The 21704-nt window shown below is 43.8% G+C and overlaps 1 protein-coding gene across 3 annotated transcripts in view; it reads left to right on the top strand.

Annotated features, from left to right (window-relative positions):
* The window catches only part of MEP1B (meprin A subunit beta), a 389272-nt gene extending 369983 nt beyond the window's left edge, over window positions 1-19289 (top strand). For 2 of the 3 annotated variants that reach the window (XM_078687361.1, XM_078687359.1), the window contains 2 exons: window positions 7918-8122; window positions 19108-19289. In XM_078687361.1, coding sequence (XP_078543487.1) covers window positions 7918-8122; window positions 19108-19122 — 220 coding nt within the window. In that variant the 3' untranslated portion in view covers window positions 19123-19289. Of the gene's footprint in view, window positions 1-7917; window positions 10304-16144; window positions 17259-19107 lie in introns of those variants that run through there. The other variant, XR_013610541.1, reaches the window with a different exon arrangement.
* Window positions 19290-21704: the final 2415 nt, after the last annotated feature.

Genomic DNA, 21704 nt, shown 5'->3' with positions numbered 1-21704 from the left:
AGAAATGCATACTGAGGAATCCATTGTCTGCAATAAGAAGTAAGGCCGATAAAAGCACGTACCTCCTTCTGGGTCTTGGGCTGAGGAAGACTCGCTATTAACTGAATACGATCTGGTGTCAACTGCCTACCCCACTTGGACAGCAAGTGGCCTAAGTAGATCACTTGCTGGACACAGAATTGAAGCTTAGAAGGGGACACCTTGTGCCCCATCTCGGCAAGAAAATACAAGACTGTAAGTGAGGCTTGCTCGCAGGCACGTTCAGAACGGGCTGTGATCAGTAGATCATCGACATATTGGAGCAGGGCAGTGTCAGTTGGCATGTGAATGTTGTCTAGTTGTCTCTTGAGTGCTTGACTGTAAATACTAGGACTTTCTGTGAAACCTTGAGGAGCGCGTGTGAACATATAGCTCCTTCCATTTAAACAAAATCCGAAAAGAAACTGGCTGTCTGGATGAATGGGGACACTGAAAAACGCGTTCTTGAGGTCTATGACAGTAAAAAATGTGGCTTCGGAATCAATGGCTGTCAATAGGGAAGAGATATCTGGGACAACTGGATACTTGGGAATAATACATTTATTAAGTTCTCGAAGGTCAATCACTAAACGATATACTGGAGGTGCATTTGGATCAGTACGTTTCATGACTGGAATGATCGGAGAATTACATACATTGGAGTCAGTTTCTACCACTACTCCTTGAGCCATGAGTTCGTCAATAATTTTGGATAAGGCTGCTACAGCCTCAGGTGGCAATCTGTACTGTCTGATTCGTGGCAGGACTACACCTGGCTTAAGAGTCACACGATGAGGTGTGATTTGCATAAAGCCAACATCAGTTGGACCTTGCGCCCATAGATGCGGCGGAACATTAGACAATCTTGGATCAAAATCTCGTAATACATAGTGACCCTTGAAGTCACGTAGGAACAATCGTATTCCCTCTGGGGAACAGCATATAACTGCACCTAACTCTTTCAGTGTTTTAATGCCTAATAGATTCTCTGGACATGACTTCGTAAGTAACAGATCAGTAGTGCGGGACAATGGACCTACTTCTAGAGTAACTGGCTTTGATATTTCATTTACAATAGGCTTTCCCGAAAATCCAAGGGAAACATTTCTAGAGCCTGAGAGCGGAGCCCCTGGAACTTCGGCGTGACTTATAGTGGTCCTACTTGCCCCTGTATCAATCAGAAACTTTCTGTCTTTCCCTAGTACTTGACTGTGAACATAGGGACCCTCTTGATCTACAGGTATCTCGATGAGAGGCAAGCCTACCTCCCTCTCTAGGCTGTTTCATGAATATGGCTGATACTCTGGATACTCGGACTGTGCATACTGGTACATCTGCTGTGTAACATGCTGTGTTGCAGCGATGGGCTGCGGTACAGTAACTGTCTGTTGTGCATTCTGTGGCTGAGGAGTCTGTGTAACTTGTTCTTGTCTAGGCGGACGTGGTCTTTCTTTAGTCTTACCGGTAGCTATGTTGTGTTTCAGAACTGCACACTCGTTTATAAAATGACCTGGCTGTTTACAATAATTGCAGTTCACTTTAACGGGAGCTGCAGGATGACTGGCTTGATTCGGACCCCTCTTCTGACTGTCTTGAGGAACAGATTGTGCAACTAGTACTTTCATTTTCGTGTCTTTCATACGTTTTCTCTCGTGTTCTTGCTCTTCTCTGATTCTCTTCTGGTGATATTGAAGCATCTGTAACATCTGGGACGGGGTATTAGCTTGCCAGGTACTTTCGACTTTCAAAACTCGTTTTTTAATTGGTGGACTTGAATTCTCGACTAATTTAGTAACAAAAAGGTGAGGGTATGACTCGCTACTTGTCTTGAGGCCACTGTTGATACTGAAGCATTTCTCAAATCTAGAATAAAAATCACTAGTGTCTTCGTCTTGTTTCTGTTTACAGGCTGAGATTGCATCCCAGTCTTCCTTTTTAGTGGTTAATAATCTGGGTAACACTTGTATTAATAATTCTGGTAATTCTTTACATTTGTCTCCAAGACCGGTACCTGGTACTCGTGCCTTGTCTTCAGCTTCTAGAACTGCCCAATCGATCTTTTTCTCTCCCACCTCCCAATCTTTTTCTTTGAGTTTCTCATATACCCCTGCGGGCAACAGGACTTTTAACATTTTAATTATGTCTGGATACGTGTATTCTCCCATACGGAGCATGTCTTTCAATTCTCGTTGGAACCCTGCTGGATCTTTATCATGACAGGGAATTAATTTTTTCATCTCTAAGAGTTCCATCTTTGTGATCGGGGTGTAAACAAACACTCGTTGCATCTCACCACCCTCTGTCTTAACTGGATGCACTTCTCGTAACGGATTTTGTCGGTCTATGTAAAAGGGTTTACTTTCTGGGGGTGAGACATGAACAAAATGCGGGTTCAGAAACATACTATATTTGTGACGCTGTTCTAGAATGACACTAATTAAATCGGTACCTAAACCTTTCCATTTATACTGGAGTAACTCGTTCAGGACATCGTGTAACGGACCTGGATCAGAATGTTGACCCTCATACAAAGTAATGAGGTGTTGAATCATATACATACCCGCCAGTCGTTGCTCGGCTGGGGGCAATTTCAGAAACATTTGTGCCACTATTTCGTCTGGAAAAGTGGTTGAATCAGTAATCCATCGGACTGCTGATCGGACTAGTTCTTGTTCATGCATAGTACTTAACTCGCTATAACCGATTCGTGATTTCAGAATGTGGTCGGTAGCTTGAAATACTTGTTCTAGAGAACCTTGTTCTGGTGTTGGACGATGGGAAGTTGACTTGTGTTCTAGGCGTAAATGGCGGTCTGGAGATCTAGATTTTCCTACATACGCTATTCTGGCGGGATTCTCGTCCTCTACCTCTTCCGCAGAGTCATTTTCTTTCTCGCTTACTTGTGCTGCCTTACGTTGATCATGTAACCTTATTATTTCCTTACGAATTTTCTTGTACATACTCTCTATACTACTGATAGTCTTGTGCTTACCCTCGGCTATATTCTCACTCCACTTTGTCAGGGTTCTCATTTCGGCGTGATCTTTGGTCGGATAATCTTGTTCCCTTATTAGACAATTAATCAGAAACTTTAATATCATGAGCTGGATCTCAACTTTCCTTTGAGACATGACGTCACTAATACTTTCTGGATCATCCCCTGTACGGATGAAACGATATATTCTGTCTAGATCTTCCTTCATATTCGGTAAAGTGACCAAGTACTCGGACACCTGTCTTATACGCACGGAATATATAACCATACTATCCTCGCCTGGGACTGGATCATAACAGCATTCAGTAAGAGCTCGCCTGATTTCTGCAATGGACTGATATTTAGGCGTACGCTGTAACGCACGTTCATGTAACTCGACTGCTCCTGGACGTCTATTTGGCGGCGGGGTCTGAGGAGGACCTCCTCCTGCGGCCCCTAAACTAGAACCATCGACTGACACTCTTCGTACTAGTGCGGCGGGAAATTGAAATGCGGGCTGAACTTGTATGGCGGGCTGAACCTGGGGGACCGTAGCAGGTACTGCAAGGGGTGCCCCGGTGTCTGGAGGAGCAGGAAGTGCCTGATTTACAGGGACTGGCGGAGCGGGATTTGCATATTCCGGGACTGTGTCGTCCAAATAGGACGAAATGAATATATCAGCTGCGGTCGGTTTGTGACGTAGCTTGGTCGGAACTAATGGTGGCGGAAAATTACTGGATGCCTCCGGGGTCGCTTTTGGCAAGCCCTCGGCAAGAAGAGGGTACATACCCTTAATAAGGGCATTCCTCTGTCTGTCTGATTGTTCAGTTTTAACTCGTTCACCTATCTCGATTAATTCTTTTTCTTGGGCTCGCTCTAAGGATTCTCTACTTAATTCTGACTTTCTGATTTCTTTTTCGGTTCTTTTATGAGATTCTTTGCGCCATAACTCGATGGCGTCTTTCTGTGACTGTCTGGCCTTCTTTTTCCATAATGCCTCTTCTACTCTCATGATGCACTCGGCATCCCACGTACCTGATACGGGCCATCTATACTTTTCTTCTAACTCCTTGGTATACTCTACCCATAAATCTAGATACAATATGGCGCTTATGCCATGTTTCTGATACATAAAATGACCTGGACTGTCCCTAGGCGGGACAGGAACTGCTGCTTCTAGCAGACCTTTTCTGGTTTTTAACTGACGCAGTTTTGAAAAGAGCGGCATGACTGAACTATAATCTGGACACAATACAATACACAATAAACACGATAATTACTTCACACTCATACCACGACATTAAAATACATGAAGAACATTGTAAATAACAGTTCGAACAGAATACCACCTGGAATACGGAAAACAGAATACATGAATTTTCTCGAGAACAGAACTGACTAGAACAGGAACTAGATGCACTGCTGAAACAGTACGAAACTTACCGGTCTCATGAGGAGACACGTCAGGACCCGCATCCACCGAAGTGGACACTTCGTTTGGGATCCGTGTACCACCAAACCCCATGGACCAGAGTCAATTAGATTGACCCTGTCTAGATACTACCCCAGCAACGGTACTCACCGGGCAGCAAGAACGGAAGGCCTCGGACTGGACTGGACTGCTTCGATGCCGGACGGACGAACTTCGGACTTCTGTTACGGGTGGGCCTCCGGATACCTCGGACCTTGGACTCTCGGCTTGGGCTCTGGTCGGGACTCGCCGCGTTCCTCCACCGTCTCGTCTGGATGCTGGACCGCCTCCTCCGTCTCCTCCGTGGGCCTGAGGGATACTTGAAGCAGAAATATCTGCCGGTGCGCAGAAGAGTTCCGTCACGACTGCAGAGGGTCAGGGGGCCGGCGTGGCTTCACCGGCGCGTGGGGAAAGGGCAAGTCCCTATTCGGGCGCCATTATGTGGTAAATAAATAAATAATACCGGATCTATTTTTGTCTAGGCATAGCAATAACAGATAGCTCAATAAATAAGAGTCAAGATTCGAGGTAGTAGGAGTTTTGCAGGTTTAATACAGCATAAGGACAGGAACAGGACAACCTGCATAGGAATAGGATGGCAGGGCCCGGCAGCTGCCGGGGCTGGATCTGGGATGAGCGCGCTAGCATTTAATAACAATACACAAGCATATATAGTAAAACAGTTGCCTTACAGTACATATGATAGGCGGAGCGGTGGGTGGAGCAAAGGGTGTGACGCGTAGCAGTCGCGAAAGATAAGGGTGAAAGTAGGTGTAACAGGGCGTATACATAGACATGTGATGCAAACGTAACAGAATATGTCATGAATGGGGCAGAAACATGGAGGGGGCTACCTAAGGAGCCGGGACCTCTAACCTGATGGTGCGCGCAAACTGGCAATGACGTGTTACTAGGAGAAGCTGGGGGCTACGAACTCTGTGCTAGGAGCAGAGACTGAAGTCTGGAGAGTCAGGGCGACATGTACCTAAGCAGTATCTAGTATCTGATGTTTAGAGAACATGTTGATAGAATCCAAAAGCTATCGGGGTAAAGGCTAACAGACTCTAAGACTGGAGCATGCATTATTCTACATGTAGTGCGTGATGAAGAATATTAAATGACCATAAATACAGTATTTCTCTTACATGGAGACGTAGAGGCTAGACAATGACGGAAACTATTGATGCGGTTCAGTAGCTTAGGAATGCAGAGAAGGAGGGCTGGACTGATAACTAGAATCATAACATACTCTTGGCAGACTCAGAGGCAGAGCCAGGCTGAACCGGGCGCTGTGAGGCAGGAAGTAAGTGAAGGGTCAGAAATACAGGTGGGGGCTGTATCGCTCCTCAGCGAGGGCTCAGGAGACAGGAGCTGAATCTGGTGTCCGGGCCCTTTTGAGGCCTAGGAACGGGGACTTTACAATGAAATAACGTGCACACTGAGAAACGTGGCAACGTAGCTTTAAATAGGCCTGATATTCGTAGTATTCACGAGAACTGGAAATAGACATACTAGAGATAGACACAACTATAATTGCGTCTTTAATCGAACATGGGGAATACATATGCATATTAATCATGCACAGATAACATATGATGGAGGACGCGTAGGGACACAGAACATGGCAAAATTTACTTTTCCACAATAGTAGCAGCTTGTTTATACCATGGAGGATGCACCACCAGTTAGAGCGCCTATTCTCCCACATACAGAACCTACTCTTGGGCTGTGTATATATTTGGGCTTTATACTTTCCTGCTAAATATGTTCATGGTAAAGGCATATGCGTGATAAAGGTGTTTGCAGTAAAGGCATGTGTGGTAAAGATGAGGTTGTTGTAAGGACTGCATTGTTAAGGCAAGCATGGTAATGACATGCAGGTTCCATCTTACCACCATCATACACAAGTGTGGAGAAAGTATGAAACAACATCACCTTCTACTTCCATCTCTTCTTCTGAAATCGAATGTAAATAAATCTTGTTTGATAAAGAAACACAACTAAAGCAGACAAACTCTCAAAAGTCCTTAATACCAGAGACTAGGAGCAGAGAAGGCACTTTGCCTTTGATTTGAACTGGAATACTAACAAACTATCAACCCCACTCTGCAAATTTTCATGAAAGATATCACCAGCAGAAGGCAGTAGATTTGGTCACTAACAGCCACACCATTTACAGATGCTTTTTGGTGCTGGTATGGTGAAGGTTGCCTGCTTGGTTAGACCCCAGGCAATCCACTCTAGTAATCATTTGTTGATCTGTCTCTATCATTTGACCCCCGTTTCTGACTATTCCTAGGGTAGGAGTGGGTTACAGATGTTCTAGCTATTGTTGTACCATTTGGCGCACTAGCATCAGTGGTATATTTAATTGTAGAACTTGTCAGACCGGCCTTATGACCTCAATTCAGGGCTTACCAACTACTAACAAATATTATGGCTGTGGTAGTAGTGACACACCAGAGAAGTTAACATTAGCGGCCAACCTGTGCAAGATTACCAATAGTGATAACCTTGGTGCATCAGCAATAATGTCAAAAAATTATCAGTTTGGAATGTCTCAATATGGTTAACACATAACTATAGATGCAATGCCTCTAGCAACAAAGGTACTAATTAATAGTAAGTCTCCCCAAAGCACCATAAACTATCATTCAAATATCAGCTTCAAATATATTTCGTAATTTCAACAGGGCTGGACTGGCCGTAGCAGCCACTGGGCATTTCCCCGGTGGGCCGCCAGGGTGGGGGCCAGTTTTGGGACCCTGGGGTCGTTTTTGTTACCGGGAGTCAGCAATATCGGCCCCCTGTAACCAAATCAGCCTAAACCGGCCCTGGCAAACAGCTTGGTTGCCTCACCAAGCAGTTTGCCAGGGCTGGTTTCAGTTCCCAGTGTGGCCCTGAATTTCCACCATTTTTCTCCAAACATCAGCGTATGAGTTCAGATAACGCATACATTTAGCAAATTACATTTTGCCCATTTTATATACCTATCTTAAACCATGCAAAAGCTTTTGAGTCAAGAGACTGGGATGCACACAGCTGGGCTACTTACTGATAGCCGGAAAGCTAGTAGTAGCTCACGAGCTACTTGTGGAAAAACTAGCCTTAAATACTACTAGAAATAAGGATTGAGGGCGACTGATGATCAGACAGATTGCTTTTCCAAGATCTGTACACGCTTTTGTCTTGGATTGTTTCGATCGCACTATTTTTGTCAGAGATCACACACACACACACACACAGTGAGATGGTATTCACTTTCTAATGGAACTATATGCAACGCAATAGATCTGCAGCATTTACGTGCAGAACATCAAATCACATTTGCATTGCATGTTGGCACCTTACCACTCATTTCAGGACTAAATGTTTTTGTTAGAAATTATATGAACTAATTCTAACCCTACTATTGCATGATGCGTTGCAGTTTCAAGTTGTTTTCCTTTTGTAGATGCAAAGTGGGAGCAGACTGGTGGTATGCTGGCGAAAGGTGCGAGAAGAAGGGCTCTACCAATGATACAATAGTCATTGCTGTTTCCTCGACGGTTGCTGTGTTCGCCGCTATGCTCATTGTCACAATTGTGAGCGTCTGCTGCCTGAAGAAGAAATACAAGAAAAAGATCATGGCAAGCAATCAAGGCTTTTCGTTAGGAAACGTAAGTATACGATTTGTATTAACAGTGAAATTGCATTGTTTCGTGTTTTAACGTTACTTTTTAATCTTATGATCTGTGCTTAATTTGAGCCAGTGGTGTCCGGGACACTTAATTGTCAACATGGGTGTGCTGTCTGCCTAATAATTAAAAACAATGGACATTATTTGCATTAACTAGTAACTTGGGGGCTTTTTCACAATAGTGTTGGTGTACTTCAGTTGAATTTGTGTCCAAACGCAGTAATTTACGAGGTAAACCTACACTGATCTTCACAAAACGTGAACATACACACGTAAAGTCCTTTTCCAACAGTATGAGGCTATTGTCCCTATAAGCAGATCTGTGCCAGTGTTTTGTGGGTGTTCGTGGGGAGCATGGTAACTTAAGTAGGAGAACAACCACAAACTTGTAAGAGTTTGGGTTTCAGAAATTTAAAGCACCCGCATCCCCACCGTGCGAACACTCAAGAACGTACTCCTGTCAAGAATAGGTGGTTAATTAGTGGAGTTTACCCATTGGCAAACATAGACATCTTGAAGTAACAAACCATTCTAAAAGTTCGAATACATGTTTGCCTTTCATTTAGAAAAGAATAAATGCAAACTTGTTAAAAATACGACATTGTGTAACTATTCATGTGAGTTCTTGTGGATTTTTCGCTGAAATCCAGAAAGTTTAGAAATTTACTCCAAACAGAACCATAAACCTGCAGCAGTTAATTTCGGAGGTTTATTCGTGGTTTATGTATCAGGCCATTGACCTTGGTCTTATTTAAAGCAGCATTGAGGACTATGGGAAAGCAATTCCCACCAATAAAATAGCAACAATCATTAGCATCCGCTGTCGTTCTTAAGCTGTGCGAGGGTAGGCATTCAGGCTTAAACCTAACCAAGTGCCATGGTCATCTAAAGTAATGCTGACCGTTTAGCAATGTTTCCGGGAGGTAGTAACTTATAAACCAACTTTCAATATATTAACCATAATCACCACAGCAAATTAAATTCACAGTCTACCTACAAATTGGATATAAGCATTCTAATATTAAAGTTTGTTGGGCACCTAAGTTTGATTTAGGTGTGCAAAAAAGTACCTGTCCTAGATTGTCTGGAAAAAAATCAGCTATGGAAAAGAAGTGGACCGGCATAACTTTCCACAAGATCTCTGTGAACGCCAGGTTGAAACGTAAAAAAATTTCTATCCTACAATTGACATGGGAATGTCTGGTCTACTGTGCTAAGCACATTTGAAAAAGGATGGGACATAAAAAATAGTCCATACCCCCAATTGCATGTTAAGTCGGCACTTCTCCAGTCTTGACCAAAAACAAGATGAACAAGAAACTGGCCATCGTGGCCCTCACCTTAGCCAAGCGTAGACTGGCCATCAAATGGTGGAGTGGAAAAGCCCTTAGTTAGAGGGAGTGGTTGAGGGATCTTACTGATTTGTCTATTACAGAAGAAATACACATGAAAATGGTCAGAAGAGATGAGAAATTAGATAGTGATGTACAGGACTGGAAGGTGTTCGCTCAGAAACTGCTGTATCCTCGTGACAAGCTGCCCCCAGAAAGTATAGGATTGTCATTTATGTTATGATTGACTATCACTCAATAACAAGGAGGAGGTAGAAACTTTGCTGAACTGTTAATAACTGCAAGTTAGATATGTGTTGACCTACCATATGATCCTTTCATGTGAATTATTTTCCCCGAGTAGTCAGGTCTCGGGAACGATACCTATGTTCTGTTTTTTGGGAAACTAAAGAGAATAAAAACATATCTGTGGTGGAATTCCAAAGCATTTGATTCAAAGAATCAGGCTCTGCGGACAACTTAGTCTGCAGATAGATCATAGTACCAAAGAAAATCTCACCGTTAGACCTCTTCGCACCATAGACACCACAACCTCACTCATTTTTGTTGCTTTAGCAGTAGTGTGAAGTGGTCTTCTTCAAAGGTGGAAGAAAGATTCATGTGCTAATAGTAACAAATAGGTATTAAAATATTAGACAAAAACAAAATTTGACACAATGGCATTTTGGTTGCAGAGTTTTCGACCTTGTGCATCTGTGATTTATTTGATAAAATTGATGGGAGCCTATTTTGTAGGTTTTGGGGCCAAGATCCTTACCATGTTCACAGAACTTTCGAAACATTTAAGACGGTTTTGGAATTTAACATGAGTGACTTTGGGAAGGAGCTTTGCGCGCATCCGTGATGGCCGCGTGAGCACAGGGCTCCCGAGACCCTTCGCCACCTCCCGCATCTATCCTGGATAATATCCTGATTTGACGGAAGATCATTGAGGACACAGCCCGGCTGATGTACTAGCTGCTTTTGGAGACGAAATCGGACTTCGGGTTCCCGAGTTACGCCATCCTGTATTTTGTGGCCTTCTCCATGGGATCGCCTGGGACTTGAGTTGTGACTACCCGGACAGTAATTCAACAACAACGGCTGACGGAGTTCAGCCCGCAGCCCCACTTCACTTTCAGTTTTGTTTCTCCTGCGTATCGTATCCCCTCATCGGGGTGAATGCTGAACGCGGCTGGCTCCTATGTCAGTTCATTGGGCTTGGGGCTAGCGACTGTGTGGCTGTGAACTCATATTGATTCGTCTCTACCTCTGGTGTTCTTGCGGGTGAATTCTGAGGAGCCATTTGGACCAGGTCTCAAGCTTCCCTTCGGGGCACCCGACTCGCCATGACGGGCAAGCCCGAGGGTGACAAACGGAAAGTTAAGACCACCCTCCGTGGAGGCTCATCCCAGATGAATGTCATGGACCGCTACACACTTCCTAAGGGATCCCCCGGTGGTGCACCTAAGATCTGGGATGAGGCTATTGACGATCCTGCCATGTCGGCAAACTTAACGCTACAGGACGTGATGGGCGCCATTGCTGGCATCAAGACTTCTATCGGCCAACAATATGAAGCCCTGGCCCTGAAACTGGATACGGTGGCCATTGATGTCAATCTAATCAGAACAGATCTGGCTAAGACAAACGAAAAGGTGAAGTCTCTTGATCTAAAGACATCCAGCCTCATGACGGATATGTCCGACTTGCAAACAGAAGTCCGCAACCTGAGAACTGCTAATGACTTCTTTGCTCGTCGCTTGGAGGATTTTGAGGGCTGTGCACGACGCAACAACGTGTGTATTATTGGGGTCCCGGAGGACTCTAGCTCACTCTCTACTGATCTTCGAGTAGAGGACCTTATCCTCAATCATCTCGCACCCAAGGGCCTGAGCAAATTCTTCGCGGTTGAACGTGCACACAGGGTGCCGGGGGGACAGGCAAAGCCCGGCTTTCCCCCCCCCCCCGTCCAATCATCGCCAGAATCTTTAACTTCAGGGACCGCGACACCATCTTGCAGGCTGCACGGACAAGTGGTCCTACGCAGTTCGAGAACGCGGCTGTGAACTTTTATCCGGACTTCTCTCAGTCGGTCCAGAAGCAACGGATGGGATTTCAAGGGGTGAAACAGCGGCTTAGAGACATGGAGTTGAAATATGCGATGTTGTTCCCGGCCGCGTGTGGAATACGATGATCGGACATTCTTTTTTCTCCGGCCTAAGGAGGCGAGTGATTGGTTGGACAAGTTGCCTGCTCGTCATGCTGGCCGAGACCATGCTGGTGGCGCAGAGGGGGGCCTGATGGACCAAGAATGACAATGGTGCATGAGTCCTGAACACTATCCACCGTGGACAGCTGCAGCTCACTGACCTCTTTGATCATTCTATGGGTATCCTGGGGGGTGGTGGGGACGGAGGGACCCTTTCCTCCTCTGTGGTTTCTTTGTGTAGATTAGTTGTTGTTTTTGCTAGGGCGACAGGCACACTGCAAATTGGGGTGGCTTCTGAGTCTGTGCAGGGGTGCAGGGTGGGGGGGGAGATGTGTTGAGGATCATTTGGGGAGGGGGGAATTGTGTGGGGGTTGTTTTCTTTTTTTCCTTTTTCTCCTTTTTCAAGGCAACAAACTGTTACGACTTTGGACATTGGTGTGGTGCTCGTTCTGAGATGGGAGTTCATCGTGGGTCTGGATGGGGGGTAGGGGGTTGAAGTTACTGTGCTGGAATGTAAATGGGTTGGGAGATCGGATAAAGAGAGGGGTGGTTATGCAGCTTTTGCGGCGCCTCTCGCCCGTTGTTGTCCTGCTACAAGAGACACACTTGATTGGGAATACTTACCACGCTCTCGATAGGCGGGGTTACCGGCTTGTTGCTCATTCTGGCTTTACTTCTAGTTCTAGAGGGGTGGGTATACTGCTTAAGACCTCACTCCCCCTCGTGGTTGATGAAGTGGTTCTTGACGCTAGGGGTCGATATGTTGCACTGGTAGGAAGGTGGGAGGGGAAAACAGTTTCATTGGTATCAGTGTACGTTCCTCCTGGCTTACAATCCACAACATTTGCAGACTTGGGGCGGGTGGTTTTGGGTCTCCCGGAGGGTGTTCTGATATTAGGTGGTGATTTTAACTCAGTCGTCTCTGGCAGGGCGGATCGCTATCCACCCAGGGACCTTACAGCTGCGCACTCCTGGTTGGGTGAATTTTTGGAGACATTGGGGCTTGTGGACTGTTGGCGGTTAATGCACCCAGAGCAGACGCAGTTCACTTTCCACTCGGGCGCACATGGTAGTCTTTCTAGATTAGATTATATCCTAGTGCCGGCGGCCCAGTCCTCCTCGATTGGAGAGATTAGACATCTAGCTAGGGGTATATCAGACCACTCCCCTCTCTGGTTCTATACTAACTCGAATGCAGGCGCTGAAGGGAGGGAGGCCCCGATTAACCCCTGGTATCTTCTTAACCCCAAAACCTGTACTGAGTTGATTAAATCATTAGAATTGTATTTTGCTGAAAACGTGGGATCCGTGTCCTCGCCTGTTTCATTGTGGGAAGCTTTCAAGACTGTTATTAGGGGACAGGCATTGTCTTTGATAGGGTATGCCAAGAAATGTAAAAATGAGGCAGTTGTTCGTCTCGAGACAGAAATTACAGAATTAGAGACTGCATTGGAGCGCAACGTTACTCAAGACGCATTGCATATCCTCGATCTTAAGCAATCAAAATACAAAAACTTAGTGACTGATGCTGCCAAGATGATGAGTAGGGAACAACAGGGACGATTGTATGATGTGGGCGATAAGGCAGGAAAATTGATTGCCTGGTTGGACAGAAAGGAGAGAGCGAGTCGTGTGATTCCTGTGATTGAGAAATCAGATGGTGTGCGTGTGACAGACCCAGTTGACATTGTTGGATGCTTTGCTGATTATTTCCGGGAGGTTTACACCTCGGTGTCAGACAGACCCGAGGAGGATTCTCAGTTGTTGCTTAGGGATATCGCATTGCCTTGTTTGTCAGAGTCTGATCGGGACAGTTTGGATGCCACACCCTCGGTGGATGAGGTAGCTCTGGCTGTGCGCTCTATACGCTCCGGAAAGGCCTTGGGTCCCAATGGCCTCCCCATCGAACTGTATAAACTGCGCCCTGATACGCTAGCGCCATACCTCCGTGATATGTTTTTGGCTGCGCGAGAAACTGGCACCCTCCCTCGGGATCAGCGTCTTGCGACCATTGTGGTGATCCACAAGGAAGGTAAGCCTCGGGATCTTTGCACATCTTATAGGCCTATTTCACTACTGAATGCTGAGCCTAAGATTCTTGCCAAGTACTTGCTAACCGCCTTATTACAGTGATTAGTGATCTGATTCATCCGGACCAGTCGGGCTTTATCCCACACCGTAACACAGCATTGAATTTAAGGCGTTTGCATGGTGTTCTCGCGAGGGCAGCGACTTTGAGTGAACCGGCCATCTTGGCGTCCTTAGATGCCACAATGGCCTTCGACACAATCGAATGGCCGTATCTTTGGGCCACACTCGCCAAGTTCGGCTTTGGCGCTGGTTTTATTAGTTGGGTTAAACTCCTGTACAGTACGCCACTGGCGCAGGTAGTGGTTAATGGTCGGGTCTCCATGCCCTTTGCCCTTGGAAGGGGCACGCGGCAGGGTTGTCCGTTATCCCCGCTTCTATTTGCTCTTGCGTTGGAGCCACTCGCTGCTTGGCTACAGTGGGAACCCTCTATGAGGGGTATATATTGGACTCCGGGCTTTGAAGATCGTATTTCATTGTACGCGGATGATATTTTGTTGTACCTCACGTCTCCCCAAAAATCGCTTAATGTGTTGTTCGACGTGCTTAACTCCTTCCGGAAGAACTCGGGTCTTGTTATCAACTGGTCAAAATCCTATATTTATGTTCTCGCGGGTGGTGTCCCCCTTCTGCCGCGGGGTTGCCCATCCAGGTGTCGCAGTCTGGTTTTAAATACTTGGGTGTGTTTATCTCGCTGGACCCTGCGGTTCGCTACGACCGTAATCTACTCCCCCCACTCCAACGTTTGCGCTCGGATGTAGTGAGGTGGCGTAAATTACCATCGTCTCCGCTGGGGCGTGCGGCCCTTTTTAAAATGATGTCCTTACCGCGGTTTCTCTATGCACTCCAGAACAGTTTTGACGTGATTCCGTCGAAATATTTCCGGTAGGTAGAATCCTTGCAGAGGCAATTGATATGGGATGGACGTTCGCGCATTGCTCTTCCAAAGTTAACGCTTCCCTGGTATGATGGCGGCATGGCACTTCTGGATATTCGAAGGTATTATTGGGCTTCCCACCTTGCTGCCATCAACCATGGAATGTATGGTCCGGCGTTGAACCCACCATTTGAAATGGATAGGTGGCTGCTACCGGGTGGTGAATATGACAGGGCGCTTTATTCGGGATCCGCCCGTTTAGGTCTCTCAGGACCTACCGCTATAGCCGTGCGTATATGGCATAGCGCGAATGCGGCTATGGGCTGGAGAGATAGATTAACCCGTGCAACTCCACTTTACGCCTCCGCAAAATTGGGTTCTCTGTGGAAGACTAAGGGGTTTGACAAATGGGATACGATCGGTATTAGTAAAGTACGTGATCTCTGGGTTAAGGGAGGGGTAAAGACCCTTTCGGACTTGCAAGTGGAATATCAGCTGAGTGATAGGGAATTCTTTCGTTATGTTCAAGTACATCACGCCTTGAATTCAGTTTTTCCGGTGGGAAGTGACGTTCCGGAATCCTCCCCCCTCGAAGATTGTGTATTGGATGGTCATGTGCCAGATAGCACCATTTCATTGTTTTATAAAAAGATGATTAATGACCGGTCGTGTTTGCTTGACCGCCTTAGGGACACCTGGATTGCTGATGGTATTGAATTAGACGAGGACTGGCAGTCCGCGATCTCCTCTCCCAGGGAGGTTGCGATTCCGGCCCGCCTCCGCATGGTCCAGCTCAAGATCCTCCATCGAATCTATGTCACCGGCCCCCGCCTGATTCATATGGGCTACTCCGCGGATGGCTTATGTAAGCGTGGTTGTGGTCTCCTCGGCACCTTTCTTCATATAATTTGGGAATGCCCTGAGGTGGTGCGTTTTTGGAACCGTATACATGATGTGATGAGTGAGGTAACGGGTATTGTGATGATGCCAGAAGCCTGGCAATGTATATTAAATGTATGGGGACCGAATGATTATGATGTGTCACAGCTTCAATGGGTGACTCTTGCCAATATGATAGCCAAACAAGATATTGCGCAATTATGGGGGTCCCAGAGGCCCCCTACAGTGACTGCCCGGAAAGAGAGTATGGATTGGTGCATGTTCAGAGAGAAAACGGTGTACGTGGCGAGAGGTAAACCCAGGAAATGGGGGAAAATTTGGAACCAGTGGAACTCGTACCGGGGAGATATATCTCTAGTCCTCCCCAATCGCCCTGACCCAGCATTCCTGCTATGATGTGATGTATTTTACTGTTCATATGCAATTCTTGCCCCCGGCCCCCCCTTGCCTGTAATCGACGACTTTTGTCTTTTGTTATCGTGTATCTCCCGTCCTCCTTAAGCACACGCCTGATGATTGCACCATTGTTATATTGCCTTGTCTGTTTGTTGATGTTTTATTATAATAAAAAGTTATAAAAAAAAAAATAACGAGTGACTTTGTCCCAAATCTTTATCTTAACAAGCATAATTACTATTACTTTATTATTCATAGTCTCCTAATAATTGGTTTTATACTGCATGTGCATTTTCTATTTCGAGAGTATGAAGTGTTGCTCTTAGTTGCCCTTTTTAAAAAAAATTTTTACTAGCGCTAGTAAATGATGGGGTAGCGCCTCAGATAACTGCGGTTATACAATCCCCCACTATATTAAAACTAGTGCAGCTAGGATAATAAACTCAGAAATCTGTGATCATTCTAGAGATATTTATATGGTAATTCATGTCTAAAAAAAGATTTCTATGAAAGGTTCACCTACGTGCTGGATTTTAAATATTAAGACAATTGCCTGGTATGTTTAAGACTAAAGGGTGGTATGATATTATGAGGATATATTCAAATAGAGTCCTGTGAGAAGAGAGACTGTGTGTAATTCGAAAACCACCTCCAGGGTTTATGAAATCTTTTTCTGATTAAATCGTTAGGTAAGTATCCACACAAATACTTAAGATGTCTTCCCATCTAGAGATTTTTTACCGTAGTTGCTGAAACATTGTGGGGCAATCCTTATTAGCATTATTAGGAGCATACATGTTGCATAATGTAAGGGAGCAAAAGTGTTTATTAGACCTACCAACTATCTGTGTGCCCTGCTTATGGCACCCCAACATAGGTACTTCCTGTTTGGGAGCACCAATGAGTGAAAATCCCAATCAAGTTTAGGGAGATGTGTTTCCTGAAGGCACAGGGTGTAAAGGGCCATATACTAAAACTCTTCTCAGACATTGTGCATTTGCTTGTAGTGTGTAGTCCATTAACATTTTGTTTTAGAATTCTTAAGTAAAAATGAATTATTTTACCATGTTTTGATTTGACATACTTTAAAGTTTACACTGTGTGTTTGTACTGCTATTCAACTGTTCATCATTTGTCTTCAATATTAATAGATTTTCTTTTTGTATAACACAGATATTCCTTAATGATTTGATAGACCTGAAGATTTTCAAGAATGTTGTTAATTTTTTTGAATATTACATACACTCCCCCTCCACTGGCATCTTTATAAGGTCCCTCAATCTTGCTGAAATCCCTCACACACACCTACCCATCTATCCATCTCTGTACATAGTACCATCTGTCTTGGTTGAGCATAACACAAAGGGACATATATACAAGCCCCTATCGCCACAAGAAAGTCACTTTTTCCAATGTTCCTGTGGCGATAGGGGCTTCACCTTCTTTACAAGGCAGCCGCCTTGTGAATAAGGCCCCCTTTCACGCTACACTTAGCGTGAAAGGCGCGTGCAATGGGTGTTGTGGTAGGGGTTCTGACGCAAAACCCATTGATTTTGACGCTGCCCCATATTAACAAGGGTGGCATAAATAGGGGGCAGCGTCAAAATGAAGACCAGGGAAACCTGGTCTTAACATTGTGAAACGAGGAGAAATGCTTTATTTCTCCTCGTTTTTTGCCGTTTCAATGTGTGCTGCATTGTGCAGCACACAGATACAGCAACACTCTATTGATTGTTTATGTGCAGGAAGGGACACCTTCCTGCACATAAACAATCATTGAAAAAAATGAGTTGCAACTTCTGTGTGTGCTGCATTCTGCAGCACACATTGAAGTTACAAGTCACCTTTACTGATTGTTTATATGCAGGAAGGTACACCTTCCTGCACATAAACAAATTAGCCAGTAACGCAGCCACCCTTGAACAATGGTGCAAGAGTGACTGCGTTGGTGCTAGGTGCTTACATTTACCACCAGCGCTAAGGGAAAGGCAGGGGTGCACCGTATTCTTGTGAATACGGCGCATCCCTGCGTTTAGAAACTGTTGGAGCACGGCGTTAGTCTTCTTTGGCCTAACGCTGCGCCCCAACAGTTTCCTATAAATCTACCCCTCAATATTTGACATATCAAACTTCCACCTGTTTTCTCTCATTGAGTAAGATACATCCTTGTGTATGTGTAATAGGAGCTTCTTCCTAGCACTGCCTTTAGCACTGTTCCAATGGGATTTTGTGAATGACTAAAATATGGAAAGCTACCCAAAACAAATGGATACGTTTAAGAAGAATAGATATACTCAATTTCTTTTTACATTAGGCTCAGAGACTGAATTGAAAGATCAAACCTGCCCTGTGTGGCTGTCCCCTGTCAGTGACCCCTTATGTGTAGCATTCTGTGATCAAATTACCTCACATTTTCCCCCATTGTCATATCTCATCTAATGTAAAGAAATCATTCTTGGCCCATTTATATAGACTCAGGACATGACTTCTAATTCCTTTCTAAGATTACAATCCTATAGCTATAAGGTTGACCGAAAGAGAGGGCCGAATGCTATATCACTATTTAACAGGTGTATTAGATTGTACTTTTGCACTATCATCTCTATGCACAGCAAAACAACTCAGTTTTCAACAAAGCCCTTACTAATCACTTTGATATTTCAGTCAGGAAAGTAAAATATACAACAATACTTGTGAAATTTTGGAAACGTATTATATGAGAGTTTTAAAAACACAAGTTCATTTTCTGAATGATAAACTAGTTGATACACTATGATAAAGCAAGGTTCGTTCAACTGGGAAAAAAAGTCCTTCATGCTCAAGTGGTGTTACACTTTAGAAGTCTAAGCAACTCATATTAAGGACAAAAATGTCATGTTATAGTTAAAAAGATTAGAAACAGACATGTGGGAAGTGTGCTCCTCAAGAAAGTTCCTACGTAGACGTAAGTCTCTCAATGTAGAGTAAATACTGAAAGATCGATCTCTGAAATATTTAAATTGGACATAATTAATATACTTTTGTCAATCCTAGCTATATATTTAAGAAACATTGTTAGACATTTTAGGAAAAGTGAGTGTTCTATCTAACAACTGAATGTCAAATTAATTTCTTTGCACACCAGTTTCATAACACATTTGTGTCATGTTTTCTTTCTGCAGAAAGCAGCTTATTGAACAATGTGGAGAGAAGTCTGCATCCTCCAGTTTCAGAGAAGCATGATTTAAACGAGTGCCATTCAGTTTTGAACGTTCACTAACAGTGTGATTATGGAGAGCACAGATTTACCCGATTGTGAGAAAGAGCTGCTCTCTCAATAAAATAAATGGTTTTCAATATTTCAGAATATGGTGATGTGTTGTATTTTCAGAAAATGTAATGTTATGCAGATTTGTAGAGCACACTATCACCCGGGAGTGTATCCTGGCGCTGAGCAGGTATGAAACTAGGCATATCTAGGGCCTCACAGGACTGCTCAAAAAGCTAGGTCTTCAGCTTCTTGCGGAATTAAAGGAGTGAGGAGGAGGTTCTTATGTGGCGGCAGGACGTTCCAGGCTTTAGAAGTGAGGTATGAGAAGGCTCAGCAGCCAGATCTGGTTTTCTGTATTTGTGTAATTTGTGCAAGTAGGAGTCTGAATGGGATGAGGTGTCTGGAAGGCTTAAGTAGATGTGATTGTTGAGGTATGCTGGGCCAGGGGTGTATAGTGCCTTGACAGTGTGGGTGAGGAGTTTGAATTGTGCTGATTTGTGAATGGGGAACCACTGGGGGTCCTTCAGGTGTGGCCTGATGTGAGTGCAGTGTGGGAGGTTAAAATCAATTTTGGCCACCAAGTTATGAATTGTCTACAGCCTTCTGGTGAGTTTTTTTTTTTTTGTTGAACCTGCCATAGAGGGTGTTCCCACATTCCGGCTTGCTTGGGGCATGTGGCGTTTTTCCAGGTGCCGATTGGGAGCCATATGATAATCTTCCTCATAATATTCATGGTATGAAAACATGAGGCAGTGATGGCATTCACTTGGGTGATCATGTCCAGTTTGCTGTTGATGATGATGATCCTGAGGTTCTTGTCGTGGGTGGTGGGAGTGGGTGTCCATCCTAGTTCTGTTGGCCACCAGGTGATGTGGCCTTCTGGAAGATCATGATTTTGATCTTGTCGATGTTTAACTTTAGACAGTTGGTCTTTATCCAGTGGGCTATTTCAGTCATGCAGGCATTGAACTTGATCTGGGTACTGGGCATTTCACTTATAACGTAAACAGTGAGTTGTGGGTCATCAGTTTAGGACAGGACATTGATATTATGAGAGGGAATGATGCCGGCTAGAGGGGTCATTTATGCCTTAAACAGAGTCTGGCTCAAGTAGGATCCTTGTGAAACTCTGCAGATGAAGTCCGTGGTGTATAGTTCAGTGAACATTCAATTTATGAGGTATTAAAAAGGATACTGAACCCTCATTTATCTCAAAAAATGGTCAGATCTTGGATATATTAAAATATATCACATTTTAATCCTGTTACACAGATCTTTACTTCCCAATGTTAAAGCGCAGCAGGCACAAATGCATAAAGCTTTGGCAATATATGCTTAACAATGTCATATAAAATACCAATTAAGAAAACAAAATCATATTTTTATGTATCTAAACCTATAAATGTGAAAAAATAAAATAAACAATTCTTTCGAACCGAGATGAAAGAGCGGAGAAAAGTGAAATGCTTCTCTGAAGGTTGCATAAAATGCTAAACATCAGAGATATCTACAATCTTTATAATCTTTTGCAATTTATTATAATAACTGTTTTCACACATAGAATGAACAGGAGAGAAATACAAAAGAAGCTCAAGTATACTGTTAAAACACCACCATTCATGATCTTTTACTGGGGCAAAGATCTTTTCCCTAAAGTGTTGCAAAATCGTATCTTACTGAAATTTGGGGCATACATATAGGCTTTTTTTCCCACAACTTCTTTTATGAAAATAAAGCTACCACCAGGATCATTAATCAATTGTCCATTTGTTCCTCTATATATTAGTCAACAGATGGAAGCCCTTCTTTTGTTTTAAAATAAAAGGGCTAAAAAAATATAGATTAGATCTTTTTCCCGCTAAATATTCAGAACTGGATAAGTCTCCAAAAGCCAAGACCTCTAACAGTTAAATAACGTATACACATTTGTCCTTTTCATGAAAATAGGAAACAAAACACTAACAGGATATTTCAAAAACACAAGATATAGGAAAGACAACCATATCCCTTGCCCAGTAAGAAATCAAATGAAACATAACATTGGCAAAATCATCAAGAAAACCAACAGATTCTTAGCCATGCAAAAAAGAGTGGTAAAAATTGGGTAGTTGAGTAATTAGTACAAACCAAATGCTGTAACAGATCCAGAAATTATGCACATATACAGAATAAAAACAGCTAAGATCGCTAATCAAAAACAAATAAATATATCTATATCTATCTCTCTCTCTCTCTCTATATATATATATATATATATATATATATATATATATATATATATATATATACACACACATACACATACACACACAGACATAGATATACTACCTACTGGTGGTCGCAAGTATGTTCAAATTAGGACCTAGTTTCCATAGGAAAAGCATTTTTGTTTTGCTGATAATGTTGGTACCGTTTGATGAATCTTTGCGAATTCTTCAAAACTAGTGTGCCAGTCACTCAACTTACATATGGAAAGTTAGAGGGTAATTAGTGAAGAAAGAGGTACTG

This window comes from Lissotriton helveticus, chromosome 4_1 (genome assembly GCF_964261635.1).
Source record: "Lissotriton helveticus chromosome 4_1, aLisHel1.1, whole genome shotgun sequence".
Classification (NCBI taxonomy): Eukaryota; Metazoa; Chordata; class Amphibia; order Caudata; family Salamandridae; genus Lissotriton; species Lissotriton helveticus.
This window is presented reverse-complemented; position numbering and strand designations above follow the sequence as displayed.